The sequence below is a fragment of the Phoca vitulina genome, unplaced genomic scaffold (assembly GCF_004348235.1).
Source record: "Phoca vitulina isolate PV1807 unplaced genomic scaffold, GSC_HSeal_1.0 scaffold80, whole genome shotgun sequence".
NCBI classification, from domain to species: domain Eukaryota; kingdom Metazoa; phylum Chordata; class Mammalia; order Carnivora; family Phocidae; genus Phoca; species Phoca vitulina.
Window position 1 is genome coordinate 5,223,042 of NW_022589783.1, and position 12,436 is coordinate 5,235,477.

At 39.9% G+C, this 12,436-nt stretch overlaps 1 protein-coding gene across 11 annotated transcripts in view; it reads left to right on the forward strand.

The window, feature by feature from the left end:
• The window catches only part of KMT2C (lysine methyltransferase 2C), a 195,195-nt gene that overhangs the window by 141,234 nt on the left and 41,525 nt on the right, over positions 1–12,436 (forward strand). For all 11 annotated transcript variants that reach the window (XM_032394303.1, XM_032394302.1, XM_032394300.1 and 8 more), the window contains 6 exons: positions 4,688–4,820; positions 5,070–5,284; positions 6,976–7,049; positions 8,343–8,525; positions 8,904–10,781; positions 11,224–11,516. In XM_032394303.1, coding sequence (XP_032250194.1) covers positions 4,688–4,820; positions 5,070–5,284; positions 6,976–7,049; positions 8,343–8,525; positions 8,904–10,781; positions 11,224–11,516 — 2,776 coding nt within the window. The remainder of the gene's footprint in view (positions 1–4,687; positions 4,821–5,069; positions 5,285–6,975; positions 7,050–8,342; positions 8,526–8,903; positions 10,782–11,223; positions 11,517–12,436) is intronic.

The window sequence follows — 12,436 nt, forward strand, 5'->3', positions numbered from 1 at the left end:
TGCTTCATGATGATATACTGAATTAAGTAATTTAATGATACTTTTATAAACCCTTACACTGTTTTTGTATAAGCGCTGAAATATGCAAATAATTTAATGTTATCTTTACTACCAATTTTATGTATACATGAAAAATGTCATAATGCACATAATTAAAATATTTTCATTTCTGCCAGTTTAGCCTCTAAACATAAATTTACCTTGATTTTTGCTAGACTAAACATGTGATTTACATTTGGATAAAACACTCATCATAAGTGCTTCTTGTCTTAATTGTTCCCATATGTTTTCTTAATGATTAAGAATGCAACACTTCAGTATTTCTCTTCTCAACATATTAACAAAAAACCCCTATCTTCATGTTTTCTGAAATGGAAAGTATATATTTTAGAAATCAAATCAGTTAAAGATGCTTTTTTTTTTTTTTTGAGAGAGAGAGAGAGAGAGCATGCACGGGCAGGGCGTTAGGGTAGGAGCAGAGGGAAAGGGGGACAGAGAGAGAATCTTAAGCAGCCTGTACACCCAGAGCATAGCCCGATGTGGGGCTCAATCTCATGACCCTGAGATCATGACCTGAGCTGAAATCAAGAATCGGATGCTTAACCGACTGAGCCACCCAGGCACCCCAAAGATTCAATTTTTTAAAAAGATTTATTTATTTTAGAGAGCAAGTGAGAGAGAGGAGGGGCAGAGGGAGAGAGAGAGAATCCTAAGCAGGCTCCATGCCCAGTGCAGAGCCTGATGCAAGGCTTGATCTCACAACCCTGAGATCAGGACCCAAGCCGAAATCAAGAGGCAGAGGCTCAACCGATTACACCACCCAGGTGCCCCAAGATACGTTTTTTTTTTGTTTTTTTTTTAAAGATTTTTTATTTATTTATGTGAGAGAGAGAATGAGAGAGAGCAAGCACATGAGAGGGGGGAGGGTCAGAGGGAGAAGCAGACTCCCTGCCGAGCAGGGAGCCCGATGCGGGACTCGATCCAGGGACTCCAGGATCATGACCTGAGCCGAAGGCAGTCGCTCAACCAACTGAGCCACCCAGGCACCCCCAAGATACGTTTTTTAATAAACGATCTTACTATCATCATTTAAATCCTTTCACAGTGTAGGCTCATTTTTGAAAGGTTTTGAAGGGATGCCTTTGTCTTGTTAGATGCTTATGTGTAATACAAAGATGAGTGAGACTGCCGACCCAAAGGAGTTTATAATCCTAGTATTGTAGACTTTCAGGTATATAGCTAATTTATATCATAGTTGACCATGATTCAAGTAGAACCTTAAGAGTCATTAAGATTTCAAGTCATGTTTCAAAGAATAATAATTCTTTCTTAAGAACAAAGCGTGATCAGGCCACATACACAGTGGCACATAGATATTCAATAATGGCAACTTGAACATTTTCCAGAGCAAAGGAGAAGAGTAAGTGGGTAGTGTTTAAGGAGCAAAAGTAGAAAATGCACATTGGGTCGAGATTGTATGTAAATGGCTGTGAAAATAGACAGTGGCAGTTGGCCTTTTCTTCTGCAGATTTTTTGCTTAGAGCCATCCAAGATCTCCCACCAGTGAAATGACCTGATGGGTCACACATTTTGGCAAGGTCGCACTGCTGTCAGTATTGGAAATGAATTTGAGACAGCAAGGGTTGTACTAATGAGTTTATTGTGGTTGGGACTAAGTGAAAGTTCGGGTTCCATGCATGTAAATATATCTGCAGTGCTAAGTGAAAGAAGCAATGGATATGAGAGACAGTGATGTTAGAATATGTAGGACTCTGCTACTGAATGGCTGTAAGATACAGGGAAAGGTGGGACACAAAGTGAATTAGACTGTATGTGAGCCAGGCTTGCCTACAGGTAATCAGGCTATAAACTAGAAACACGGAACAGAGAGGAGTGTGTGTGTGTGTGTGTGTGTGTATTAGAGGGCAGTGGAAGTGTAACATTTAGTTTTAGACCATCGTTAGTTTGTTAGAAATGGGACATATACATTGTTCTGACTTACAGGCAGACTTACTTGCAGTTGTTCAAGGCTATATATAGGTGAAAATTTATAAATTGTGTGTGGGGTGGCACTAGTCGGAGTTGTGGGAAGGGTGAGATTTCTTAAGAGAGCACACTGCTGTAGAGTATAGAATCTTGAAGAACTCTTTAATTAAATGTGATGAGTTATATGCTTAACTCACTGGTTTATCTTAGATAATGCAATTATATGTTCCTTTTCTTTTTCCTTTTTAAGGGTTAGGTGAAAGTGAAAAAACAGTGATGGAGACTGCATGAGAGGCATAGGATCTTAGAGATGAGGATTGTTAGAGATAGGTTATAAAGTCAGGTAGGATGAGTGCTTGAAAGATGTTTCATTGGACAGTAAAATTGTTGGAAATCTTCCATAGAGTAACTTCAGTAAGAGTGGTTAAGGAAGGATGCCAGAATGTAATGTCAGCACTAATACAGAAGGTCAGAAAGTGGAGAAGGGAAATTTCAAGATTGAGATAGAGTAACTTGAAATCACTTTAGCTGAAGGTTAAGTGAAGTAACTTTTCTGTCATTATTATGATTCATGCCTTGAGAAAGATTACTTTTATAAGCTGGTAACATCAGGTTGAGTTGTATGGTAGACGAGAGAGAGACAGAGAGAGACACCACTTCTTAATTAAAATAGTAATAAAGGAAAAATGCTTTGCATTTACTTCTGTGTCCTTGCACAAGTGATTTAACCTCTGGGTCTTTGCTTCAAAGGAGCTACATGTAATAACCCATTTCCCAGGTGGTTGTGAGGATCAAAGAGTTAATACATATAAAGCTTTCAGAACAGTGCCTGGCATATAGTGAAGTGCTTAATAAGCTATTATTATGAACGGTTTTGATATGGTCATGTTGTGGTTAACATAGTGCTGATGTGGATCACATTGTCATTACCAATAAAGAAGCTTTTGTTTATCTTAATTACATGAAGGACATTTGACATTTTTCAATCAAACCTCATATTCCTTAATGGAACCTACTTTCCATTGAAATTGAAAATAGAGGTAACATTCTACTTGGAAGAAAAGCAGAAATGTTGCTTCCTAATCTCATCCTTGAAGTGAACATAGATGTCCTGAGACACTTGTCACTGTAGTATTCTGATCCAGTGGGCCCAGCTCTGCCATTTAGTAGAATAAGCCCTAATTTGGAAGTCAGATAGCTCTTAGAAGTCCTTGAGACAAAATCCTGAAAGCAGACCTCCTGGTAGTCAGCCCCAGTATCCTCACATAGGAACTGGAGCTGTCTATACTCAGAGTTGTTCCAGTTAGAGGATCTGGTTTAGGTGATAGGACAGCATGCAGTACAAAACATGTGGGTGAGACGCTGCTGCTGGTTATTCTTTTTTCTAATGGCATGGCAAAGTCATTGTTAAGAGTTCTCTGTCATTACACCATGTTGGGCCAGTATTAGCCACCTCTGTAACTGTATTTCCATTTGTATCATTGATTGGTGATGTGGATGTGGTCTCCTAGTGTTGTTCTGGGTGTTGCAACAGAGGCCATGCATTTATTACTTCAGAGTAGGTCTCTAAATTGGGAGGAGGTTTTTGAAGGTGCAGAACACTGTGCAGATAAGGACAGTTGGCTATTCCTCAATAGTTCAGACCAGTAGAAGATCTTAATAATCAAGGTTGGAGTTAATAAGCTTGAGGAGAGTTAGGGGAAGCACAAGGTGGTCTTGTTTGGTTTGACTAATGGCTGTTTAGAAAGACGATGATCAGGGATTTGAAGCTTGTGAATAAGCTGGAATGAGAGTTAAAAAGGGGGGGGGGGATACTGAAACTGTAAGCAGAGTAATGAAAACTAGGCCCAAAACAGAATGTATGTATTTTTAACAATAATCATCTATTTGATATGGTAGATGAAATATTGCTTGTTCCAAACAATTTTAGACCATGTACCAATTTAAGAATCATGGATAGTTTTTTGTATTAATAGCAACAAGAGTAAAATGTAAAGAACCATCTGTTTGTAAATTTTGAATGAAGAAGAGAAAGAATATTTGATAAAATGTACTAGCATTTGCTGTGAGAATCATTCTTTTTGTGGAGCTAATATGTATTGAATAGCTCACTGCATGCCAGGCACTATGCTGAGAACTCCATGCACACTGTGTCAGTAACATTACGGAGTACCTTCATGTTATAGAAATAGTAATTGACGGGCGCCTGGGTGGCTCAGTCGTTAAGCGTCTGCCTTTGGCTCAGGTCATGATCCCAGGGTTCCGGGATCGAGCCCCGCATTGGGCTCCCTGCTTGGCAGGAAGTCTGCTTCTCCCTTTCCCACTCTTCCTGCTTGTGTTCCCTCTCTCGCTCTCTCTCTCTCTCTCTGTCAAATAAATAAATAAAATCTTCAAAAAAAAAAAATAGTAATCGACTCTCTGTTAACAGGTAGCAAAAATTAAGCTTCAAGCCCAAGGCTATCAGACTCCAAAACACATGCTATCTGCAGTATACCATGATGAAGTAGAGAGAAGTACAGAGACCATATTGCAAAATATCATAACCAAAAATTACTCTTTATGCAATATTTTAGTTAAATATTGGAATAAAAATCCTACTTTTAAAGAGTGCTAGAAATTTTTATTTAGAAATATTACTTATAAATAAGCTACTTTATTATTTATGAATAATATGCAAACTGAATTGTTTTCTTCTTTAAAGATGTTTTTTCACGGATACCACTCATGAATGGCCTTATCGGACCCAGTCCTCATCTTCCACACAATTCTTTGCCTCCTGGAAATGGATTGGGAGCTTTCTCTGCCATGGCACAATCTCCTTACACTGATGCCAGGTAGCAGAGGCTTCATTTTCCATGGAAACTTAAGTTACACTAATTTTTATTATATAAATGTTAATTGGTCTGTTTTAAGTTGCTGTGTACTATATAAGTGTATGTTACATATATTGGGATTTTGGCTAAAAATTATCTAACATTTTAGCTACTTTGTAATAAGAAGAGGTCTTAATGAAATTGTACTTGACTATAGTATTTAGAAAGTAATTTTATGTGTATGAAGTCAAGTTATTTATTATTTCCCAGGGATAAAAATCCAGCATTTAATCCAATGGCAAGTGATCCTAACAGCTCTTGGACATCATCCACTCCCACGGGGGAAGGAGAAAACGATACAATGTCAAACGCCCAGAGAAGTACACTGAAGTGGGAGAAAGAGGAGGCTCTGGGTGAAATGGCAACAGTAGCCCCGGTTCTCTACACAAACATTAATTTCCCCAGCCTAAAGGAAGAATTCCCTGGTAATTCACGGATATTGTATTGCTGTTTGTGTTGCCAGCTTTCCTGCATGTGTAGTTCCTGTTTGTTGTTTAGTTACGATAGTAGAAATCCATGCATCCACACTAGATTTCATCAGGTAGGACTGTGTACAGTGTGCAGGTTCCATGAATGTCTGAAAACGTCTTGCATTTTCTCAGTCCTAGACCCTGTATCCATTTCTATATTTCCTAAAAGTTAATTTCAGTTAATGAAATAATCTATTTTCCAGCTCTTAACAGTCTTCCTAAATGTGGAACTCAGTGTTGTGTTACATGTGTAACTCTACAAAAAAAAAAAAAATTCCTAGAACAGAAACTTAACATTTAGTCAAAAGTATTGTTAGGCTAAATCAGACTCCATTCTAGGAGTCTGTTCCCAACCAAGCTAACTCAACAGTATTTCCCCTACTCCCCATCTGTCCAGTCTGTTTGAAAAAGTCAGATGGTATAATGGTGCCATTTTTGAAAATTCTGATTAACCAGAGGATGAACTATTTGGATTAGTGGAATGTCATTTATAGAATATTTGTAACCAAACATTGGTTAATTATGGTGAGTTCACGTTGCCAGACAGAGCAGGACGGAAAAGGTCATTCACACTCTGTCTTATAGTAGTTTCCCTGCTATCAGCACATAGCTCTTCTAAATTACCAGGGGGTTACCCAGAAGTGGATTTTCTTACAGATGACACTTGTCTTTTAGGTGCCTCTTTGTGATACTCTATTCATTATATATAGAAATAAATGCTACCTTATCCAACAATAAAAATCAGTGGTTTAGTACAGGGTCGTCTGTTAAAGGAATGTACATACTCTTCAAATACAGTTTTATCCCACTTTTATTTGCTGTTTACAGATGAGCATATCTGGCTCTATTAAGTCACTTTGTATCAATATAAATTATCCTCAGAGTAGAGCTATGATTTTTTTTAAAGTGATTTTCTTTAATAATTTTGCTATGTGATCTAGAACCTCCTGAGATACCATGTTAAGGCTGTTCGTATGTCACCATTTTCATTTCCATTTCCATTGGCTTTCTTGAAGCTTTTTTTTTTTAATGGCTAAATCATTTCTACATTTATCATTGTTGATTTCACCCATATTTCGTTTACTGTCCTGACACTGTGAATTTCATAGAAGTGGCTTGAAATTGTTAGTTTTCCCTATCTTTGTTGTGCACAAATGCTGGTGAGATGCTTATTTATAATTATGATTCCTTCTTTTGGTCAGGTTGATAGACTTCTCTTGAGTACAGATGTTTTACAAAACTCTCAGCTTTGGTTCTGGTAGCATCTTACATGGTTGAGGGAACTTGTTATGTTTGGCTTAACTTTATTTTGGCTGCTTAGCCCCTTTGATTTAAAAGCTTCCCCACTCTACATCAAAAACTAATGATGTAATGTATGGTGATTAACATAACATAATAAAATAAAAAAAATAATAAATTAAAGCTTCCCCACTCTACAAGTGAGATGGTTAATAAGGCAATACTTCATTCGGCAAATATTTGTTTGGCCTACTGTGTGCCTGGGATTTTATGCTATACAAAGAACTGGACTTAGGGCTACTCATTTTATGAGAACACAGCCAGACTAAGTTGAGCTGTCAGCACCACGTGGCGATGCATCCTGACCTCAGCTCTGTAAATGTGTGCACCATGCTTTTGTGTTGCAGACTGGACTACGAGAGTGAAGCAGATTGCCAAGCTGTGGAGAAAAGCGAGCTCCCAGGAAAGAGCGCCTTACGTGGTATTTACAGAAACTCCCATGTGTCATACTCTTAAACACAATACCTGAACCTTACTTTTATTGTCTTAGGTCAATAAAAAGATTTACCGTTGCACAAAATACATATTAATACTTGCACAGCTAATAAACAACTTTGTTTTTATAGTGATTTCCTAATTCATTATATCTTAAGGTAGAATCTGGTGTTTTCATAAGCTAGTTAATAGAACCAGGTTATTGAAGGTTGAAATCAGTTATTTCAGGAGCATGTTTAATTCATTTCACTTTTTTAAAAAAAAGATTTCATTTATTTGAGAGAGGGAGAGCGCACACAGAGGGACAAGCAGACTCCCCGCTGAGCGGGGAGCCGGTCGCAGGGCTCAATCCCAGGACCCTGAGATCATGACCTGAGCCGAAGGCAGATGCTTAACCACCTGAGCCACCCAGGTGCCCCTCATTTCACTTTAAAATTCTTTTTATCTCTTCAAAAGACTACTAATTTTTGAGGCTGCATTAGTGTGCCTCAGTTTCTTCCACAATAAGCTCTTTTCGTGTTAGGTTTAGTGAAGAATCTTTGTGTATCTTGAAAGAGACGTACCTAGACACCTTTACAGAGCTTTTGAAACATGAATTTTGTGAGGAATAGTCAGGATATTTTATAATAAGAGTTACAGTTTAGATGGTGAATTATTTTCTCCCAAAAAGCCAAAGTAAGATTGTCAGCTGGATCCAAATCCTTGCTTCTATTTTAAAGCATATTAAATGGACAGTATAGTTTTGAAAAATATATGCATTTATTTTCCAACTTGGCCTTCAGTGCATAGATTGTCAGAGATAATGATTGCTTGGGTAAAGCAAAATAATGTTTTTGATGTGTTGATAATGCCTTGTTTTGTTTCAGCTTGACTGTAGTAAGGTAATGGCAGGATATTTTTAGTTTCTTAGTTGTTTAATGCTAAGCTTCAAATTCCAGATTTTAGATTTAGAGGAGTGATTTGATATTTTCCTTTTTTCTCAATTAGGGGAGAGGTTAATTTTCCCATTTTTTAATTTTATGAAGATTAGGATTGAAAGTAGATTACTGGGTTCTCTAGCCTGGTACAGACAGAGAGGTGGAAGCCCATCCTCCACTGAGGTGACATGCATTAAAAACGGGAGCAGATGGGCTTGTGTCCAGAGGCTTTCACATGAGAGTCTGGAAGCTCTTTTCGACTCTTTAACCCAACTTTTTCATTTTCATTCATTTTACTTTGTTTTGTTTCTTGAAACATGTTACATCTGCTGGGAGATAACTTTCTTCTCCTTTTTTCAAAGCAAAAAGCCAGAGATAACAGAGCTGCTTTACGCATTAATAAAGTACAGATGTCCAATGACCCCCTGAAGAGACAGCAGCAGCAGGACAGCATTGATCCTGGTTCTCGAGTTGACTCGGACCTTTTTAAAGATCCGTTAAAGCAAAGAGAATCAGAACATGAACAGGAATGGAAATTTAGACAGGTATGTGTTTTTCGTTTTTAAATAATTAGCTTTTAAATTGCATTTTTACTTTTTGAGAGGAGAGCAGTTCATGTCATTGTTTCAGAAGCTAGTTCTTACTAGGATATAAAAACGAGATTAAAAATAGACTTCCCTTTCTCAGTAAACTATACTTAAGTTGATTTGGGACGTTCGCTGGAACAGCGCAGACGAGGTCCTGCCGGCACAAGGGAGGTACGCGGTGACGGACAATCATGTCTGCTCTTCGGGAGCTTGTACTCTAATATGGGCACAATCTGAGGACATCAAACAAATTAATCTTCTGTCGCTTTTTTCCTCCCATGACTGTCACATTCTTTTTCTCGACCATGTGATTGCTTTTTCTTCCCTGTTTCACAGCAAATGCGTCAGAAAAGTAAGCAGCAGGCCAAAATTGAAGCCACGCAGAAACTTGAGCAGGTCAAGAATGAGCAACAGCAGCAGCAGCAGTTCGGGGCCCAGCCTCTCCTGGCCCAGCCTGGCTCGGACACACCGAGTAGTGGGATGCAGAGCCCCCTGACTCCTCAGCCGGGCAATGGGAATGTGTCTCCTGCGCAGTCCTTCCATAAAGACCTGTTTGCGAAGCAGCTCCCCAGCACCCCCACCTCTGCGTCGTCAGATGACGTGTTCCTAAAACCACAGGCTCCCCCTCCTGCGGCAGCCCCATCCCGCGTGCCCGTCCAGGAGGGCCTGCCGCAGTCTCAGGCTTGTCAGCCAGCCTCCCCACAGGTGTTCTCACCGGGATCTTCTCACTCCCGACCTCCGTCTCCAGTGGATCCTTACGCGAAAATGGTTGGTACCCCAAGGCCACCTCCTGGAGGCCATAGTTTTTCCAGAAGAAATCCTGCTGCACTGGGGGACAGCTGTGCCCCGCCGCCTTCAGTAGCTAGGCCGGCTCAGATGAGTGAAACAACAGCGAATAGGCCATCCCCAGTCAGAGATTTATGTTCCTCCTCCACAACAAATAGTGACCCCTATGCAAAGCCTCCAGACACACCTAGACCTGTGATGACAGATCAGTTTCCTAAACCCTTGGGCCTCCCCCGGTCTCCTGTAGTTTCTGAACAAACTGCAAAAGGTCCTCTAGCAGCTGGAACCAATGATCACTTTACTAAACCATCTCCTAGGACAGATGTGTTTCAAAGACAACGGATACCTGACCCATACACACGACCCTTGTTGACACCTGCCCCTCTTGATGGTGGTCCTGGACCTTTTAAGACTCCAATGCAGCCCCCTCCATCTTCCCAGGATCCCTATGGATCAGTGTCACAACCACCAAGGCGATTGTCTGTTGATCCTTATGAAAGGCCTGCTTTGACACCAAGACCTGTAGATAACTTTTCTCATAACCAATCAAGTGACCCATATAGCCAGCCTCCCCTAACCCCACATCCGGCAATGAATGAATCTTTTGCCCATCCTTCAAGGGCTTTTTCCCAGCCTGGAACCATATCAAGGCCAACATCTCAGGACCCATATTCCCAACCCCCAGGAACTCCACGACCTATTGTAGATTCTTATTCCCAACCCTCAGGAACATCTCGCTCCAATCCAGACCCTTACTCTCAACCTCCTGGAACTCCCCGGCCCACCACGATTGATCCTTATAGTCAGCAGCCACCAACCCCAAGGCCGTCTACACAGGCAGACTTGTTTGTTACCTCTGCCACTAATCAGAGGCATTCGGATCCATATGCCCATCCCCCTGGAACACCAAGACCTGGAATTTCTGTTCCTTACTCTCAGCCACCAGCAACACCAAGGCCAAGGATTTCAGAGGGTTTTACTAGGTCCTCAATGACAAGACCAGTCCTCATGCCAAATCAGGATCCTTTCCTGCAAGCAGCACAAAATCGAGGAGCAGCTTTATCTGGCCCATTGATAAGGACACCTGATGCATGTTCCCAGACGCCTAGGCCACCTGGACCTGGTATTTCAGACACGTTTAACCGAGTCTCTCCATCTGCTTCTCGTGATCCCTATGATCAGCCTCCAATGACTCCGAGATCTCAGTCTGACTCTTTTGGAACAAGTCAGGTTGCTCATGATATTGTTGATCAGTCAAGGCCTGGATCAGAAGGGAGCTTCAGTGCACCTTCAAACTCTCCAATGAGTTCTCAGAGCCAGCAGTTTTCCGGTGTCTCCCATCTTCCTGGACCTGTACCAACTTCAGGAGTCACTGATACACAGAATACCGTAAATATGTCACAAGCAGATACAGAGAAATTGAGACAGGTAAAAACACATCATATCTTCACGGATGTTTTAAATGTATTATTTGAGAATGCTGTTCATTTCATCAAACTGAGTAATTTCTACACAGATGTTAAAGTTTATCTTATTCTGTAGAATTTGTCATACTGCAAAGAAAAAGGAAATTGGTAAAATTAATACAATTGAATTTGATTTATTCTGTCTCATTTTTGATCTTCATGAATTTGTATGGGAATTCTTCAGTATGAAAACTTTTATCATTCTTGTGTGGCAAGGAAAAGGACCCAAATTATTACTTTGTTTTTATAACCTGCTGAATAGTTAAGTGTAACTGGTGTTATCAAACTTGTAAACATTGAGATATTTTAAGCATTACCATAGTCACATGTTGGAAGTATTCAGACTTAAAAAGCCATCAGCTCATTATCAGAAGTCCCCATGATTTTCGTTTCTTTCCATCCAGCGGCAGAAGTTACGGGAAATCATTCTCCAGCAGCAGCAGCAGAAGAAGATGGCAGGTCGACAGGAGAAAGGGTCGCAGGATCCAGCGGCAGTGCCTCATGGGGCCCCCCTGCAACACTGGCAGCCCGAGGGCATCGGCCAGGCCTTTAGCAGGCCTCCACCCCCCTATCCCGGGAACATCAGATCGCCTGTTGTCCCTCCTCTAGGACCTAGATACACAGTTTTCCCGAAAGATCCACGTGGACCTTATCCTCCTGATGTTACTGGTATGGGGATGAGACCTCACGGATTTAGGTAATGCTTTTAATTTCACGCCAGATTTAAACTGGTGGAAGGGAATAGAAAAATGAAGTTACTCTTTATTTTTTTGTTTATTTTTTATTTTTTTATGATGTTAGTCACCATACGGTACTTCATTAGTTTTTGATGAAGTGTTCCATGATTCGTTGTCTGCATATAACACCCAGTGCTCATCTTAAGACACTGTTAGTGCTTTTTACTTTTTGATTCCTTTGAGATATAATCAGTGTTATTTTCCACTTATGAGAGGTCATGGATTTTTCTTTTTTTAACCTCTGAGAACTCTACAGACTCTTAAAACCTTCCCTCTGTCATTAAGTATTGACTGTATTAGGTTTACATTGCAGCCACAGGCAAATAGTTTATCAACCAGTCAGATCTCTAGCATGTAACTGCCACAGTCTGTGAAAGCTTTCTATGATGTGATGGGTGAATATTGTCCTTGCCCCAAATTTTCCATTTTAATTTACATTGTAAATAACTGTGGAGATTTCCAAATTGATGGGATGTTTTCCTCTAGGAGCTTTTTTCTTGATGAGAGAGGGTTGTAAAGTTAGTGGTATTATTTGTTTATTTTTTTGTGTGAAATGGCTGGTACAAGGGTCAAAGCCAAACATGTTATAATAAAGAGAGTTCTTTAGGATATGCTTTGGTTTTGTCATGTATGTTTTTTTAGTCTAATACCTATCTCCATGTTACAGTCTTAACTTGATTTTCCTTTTTTCTTCCTCAATTATAATTTATGCCTGTTGTTCTGTTTTATATTTATTTATAAATTACCTTTAATTCTTTCTAGAATGAGGTACAGTATAAATAATAAAAATAGTCCTATAATTTATTCATCTAAGTTTTTACTGGTGATGCCTGGAATTCTTTATCTCTTACTGCTTCCTTTCCTCATTCCTTTTAAGCAA